Raw genomic sequence first — 4,509 nt, 5'->3', positions numbered from 1 at the left:
CATTGTTACAGTTTCTAAAGTAATCATATTTGTCATTAAGAGGTCTCGTCCTGACTTGAACAATATTGGTACACTTCTCTTTATTCCACAAACTATCCACTTTGTTTCTAATATTTTTCTGTATCCAGTATCACTGGAATTTACAGTAGCTCAGTCTCCAGTACACATGAGAGGAGTGATGGTTGGATTGTGGTTTGTATCTTGTGGAATTAGCTACATTATTAACATTACTTTTAAGGTTCCATTTGATTGTGAGAGTCAATACATATGTACTAGTTTCTATTATTATATAACAAAGAGTGTACTAGTTCTTATGATACTGATAGTGTTTGTGATACTGGCTAAACGTTACAAGTATCATGTGAGAGAGAATGAAGTTAATATAGTTCAGATAGTTGATGATCATTATCTGAGATACATAAATCAAAGGGAACAATTTATGAGTGGAATTGACAGTGACTCCTCAAGTGATTACAGTATGTACTATAATTAAGGAATACTACAATGGTTTTAATGTTCTATAAACCAATTTTTATTTGTTTATAGTGTAATTCAATAAAAGTGAAGTGATGCTTTCTTTTCAATGTATAATTTTAATAATAAACTATACATATCAATCAAAATAATCAACTTTGAATTACATGTGCTTTAAATGTGAATTATGCATGTATGTATTGTTAATCATTATGGTAACCTGTTTTGCTACATGGATAGAAAGTGATTCATATTACTCCTTTAGCAGTCTTGGCTCTAGTATGAAAATATTCTGTGATTCCACTGGTGTATTTTCAACTGAAGTTGCTCCTACCACTTGGTATAGTCAATATAGGCCAGGCATGATATAACAGAGACAGAATTAGTACATTTATACAAATTATTTGCAATATTGATAGTTCAGATGAATATTTAATTCTGCTTAGATATTGTGTTTGGTAGCTTAAAATTCAGATTATCCCTAATAAATTGTTCACTATAAAATAACTTTTTAATAATCTTTATGTGGCTTTCCTTTTATGGTAATCTCAGTAAAGCTATAGCTAAAAATTTTATTTAAGGTGAAAAATTTTACTGAAATGAAAGCTCTTACAATAATAAATCAACTGCTAAGTACTATAACCCAATACAGTCCACTATCAATAAGCACATGCAACATTAGTATATCAAATGCAATTAAAGCTAAAGTGCATTCATTAATTCAAGAAAACAATGAAAGTTTATTTACTTACAAACAAACAAAAGCCCATTATAGTCTCTTTGAGATAAGTGACTGCAATTAGATGAATTTAAACAATAATTATGAATGATGATCAATGTAAACAGTAATTATTTATTCAACTACACCCACATCTATCAATTTTCATGCAGGGAGTCAAAGTGAATTTTATTATTAGACTTCTTAAATGGTCTAACATATATAATTAATTAATAATTGGGTATCAAAGACTAAAATCAGTAATTAAACTACCATTATAACCTTTTTATAATAACTATCATATCAATGCTAGCATATTGCTATTAAGAGCCAGTATTTATAGCTAAGAGTTGTAACAAGGTTGTGGCACCTGACTCACATCCTGGAACTTCAATTCAAACATAGCATAAGCATATTCACATTAATTAAAAAATCAAAACTACAAGCACAATATTATTTTTACTGTCCATAAATCTGTGGAATTTAACCACACAAGTACTATCCTCCGATTATAGCAATTAAGATTATCATTTAATATAATATCAATGAACAATCCACTAGTATATATCAGTAATTAATGCAGAATATTGTGTATACCTAATGGTGCATGTTTTTGATGTGTGCAGTAAAAATTTGAAAATATAAAACCAAACATATGCTTTGATCTAAATTAACTTTAGCAAACAAAAGTAGTTTAAAATTTAAATATCTTAAAAATAACAATTCGTTGGGTTGTCAAACTGTATTGAACTATTTATTGAGCTCAAACTGATTGGATTACCTTAAATCATATTCATCTTGAGCCAAAGCATATTACAACACTCAATAGTTGTTTGTCTATATAGATCCACATTGGCATCACTTGCTCACTGAATGTCAATTAGCTGCATCAAGGTACACTTTATAGATACACTATCTATTATAGGTCATTGCACGGGAATTGTAAAGAGCAGTGTACTAGTAGTATATTCTTATGAGCTCTACTATGTGGCTTTAATTAATATCATCAGCAAAACTTTATGTAATATTTTATTGACACACTGCCTTGTGCTGTATGATAGTGTATTGGTACTGAGCTTGGTGGCATAACCCAAGGGGCAAAGGCAAGATGCTTATACCTATATATATACATTATACAACATGAGTTGGTACATGTGTTGTGAATGCCTATAAAGTAACTTTTATAATGATACACAATTGCATGCATTAATAATTATAATTTTGATTCCATAGCAATTAATAATCTAAAAGTACCTCTTAATTAAGGTACTACACTAATTTTATTACTAAAACAATGACTATACACTAAACTACATGAAATCATGCACAAAAGATACAATTAATCCTATATAATATTCTAAAACTATCTATCTACCTAGCTCTAATTGTTAATGTCATTGTTCATTTCAGCCTCGGTTGGTAATCTCCTTGCAGATCCTATTAATATTGGAGTTCCAATAGACCTTACATTCACCATTCAGCTTCTTCCTTGTGTTGTGTAGGTTCCACGTGTGAGAAAGTGATGCAAATTTTTTCTTGCTACCCCACCTTGCCTATGATGAGAAAAAGTAGAAATTAATGTTAAATGAGGAACTTGCAGTTAGGATCATAATATTTCACTCCTACGTCTAGCAAAAAGGACAAGGCTGATATACTAATGTTGGTGATTCCACATTGTATAGTTACTGTGTACTTATTGTATTTTTATTTTAAATAATAAAATAATCTTTATTATAGCTTACAGTGCAACGAGGAACTCCCCAGCGCCATTTACACTTCAGATGTCTCCTTTTCCAATAAGCCGCAACAGAAATATTTCCACTTGTAGTGCTGTATACTTCAAAGCAAGCATTAGCATCTCCTTTTGATGATGCTCTCCCACAGACTGAGGTTGAAGCCTCTGGAGTTAAGTGATAGCTGATAGACCCTGAGGCAGTTAGACCAATTTCAAATACTTCCTGAATATGGAAGAAGGAAAGAGAACTATGAGTATTTGTATTTACAGGAAATTGTATAATCCTTGCAACAAAAGTTTTTAAATTTTGTTAAGTGAGTGATTTATTATTGAGGACAACAACAAAGTAGCTGGAAGTTAAGGCAGATTTCCAATTTTACTCTTGTTGCAAAAATAATGCAATCTCCTCTATGTGCACTAATACTTTCTTACCAATATTCTAGCAGCTGCTTGTCCACTAATAGTGAGAGTGGGTCCAGTTCTTAGTTCTGCTGCTGCTTTCATGTCTTGAATATTGTCCATACGTGGTACGTAAGCCTTGAATGACGTATGCAGAGCAATACGACTAGACAGTGTTAAACGCAGTGTACCAACATAAATATAGAAAGAGAAACTGGATTTGAAAATTTGGTAAGATCTATACCAGGATTGAGAGTACTTGTACACACTATTACTAGCATAAGTAGACGTTCTTGTCCTTAGTTCATTAACTAGTGTATATTCAACTATCTTTATATAGCGCCTGTAAGTTAGAGCAGAGCTTCGTGATTTACTTGGAAAAGTTTTTACGTATGAGAATATAATATCAAGGGCAATGTAAGTCTTAGACCAGGCCACTAGATCAACTCTTGCTCTTGCGTACAGTTTGATACCAGACTCACCCGCTCCTCCAAAGCCACCTGCAGCAACGTTAGCATGTATCTTGGAATATCCAACCTGCTTTGTCCACATGTAAGCTTTGTTGTATGGATATGTACGGGCATCACTAGATCTTTGAGATAATGATGCAATGAGGTTGAACTTTTTATCCCATGTGGAGGGCCAATAGGCACTGGTGCTTCTTTTTCGTCGACTAGCTGATTCTTTATCTTCTATTCCTTGTCTTAACTTTTCACTAGAGGCTTCATCTTCAATAGTATTGAAGTACTGGAGTAGAGCTTTTGTCAGATCTTGATCATTATATTCAATACCAGCTTCAATGAGTGACCCCTTCAATTCTTCACTCACTAAAAGGTCCTCCTCTATTTTTGAGGAATAAATTGAGTTTTTGAAAGGGAACAATAAGCTCTCAACTACTTCAAGAACCAGTTTAGGATCAACTTCAGAAATAATAGCAGCAAATCCTTTCTCTACTCTTTGGTCCATTGAGACAGCTCTCAGTGCATCAACACAGTATCCTTCATTGACAGGATCAGAGAGGAAAGGAAGGAGGAGTGGAATGATCCTTCTAGAGCCTGTGTTACCAAGGGCATGAATAAAGAGAGATGTCTCCTCTTGGGTTTTTGTAGAAGATAGTTTCTTAGATAAATAATCTACAATCTTCTCTTTGACGTTCTCATGGCGTCCAAGTGTTGCTATGGAG

At 32.8% G+C, this 4,509-nt stretch overlaps 1 protein-coding gene across 1 annotated transcript; it reads right to left on the bottom strand.

The window, feature by feature from the left end:
* Positions 1-2,428: 2,428 nt before the first annotated feature.
* Positions 2,429-4,503, bottom strand: LOC109585605 (uncharacterized). The gene is made up of 3 exons (XM_020001731.1): positions 3,360-4,503; positions 2,935-3,150; positions 2,429-2,745 (listed from the first exon to the last, which is right to left on the bottom strand). Exons 1-3 carry the CDS (start codon positions 4,290-4,292, stop codon positions 2,599-2,601), a joined length of 1,296 nt encoding a protein of 431 aa, XP_019857290.1. The 5' UTR covers positions 4,293-4,503; the 3' UTR covers positions 2,429-2,598.
* Between the last annotated feature and the right edge of the window lie 6 nt (positions 4,504-4,509).

Source organism: Amphimedon queenslandica, unplaced genomic scaffold (assembly GCF_000090795.2).
Source record: "Amphimedon queenslandica unplaced genomic scaffold, v1.1 AMPQUscaffold_13037, whole genome shotgun sequence".
Lineage (NCBI taxonomy): Eukaryota > Metazoa > Porifera > Demospongiae > Haplosclerida > Niphatidae > Amphimedon > Amphimedon queenslandica.
Note: the sequence above shows the minus strand (reverse complement) of the source record. Positions and strands in the feature narration are given on the sequence as shown.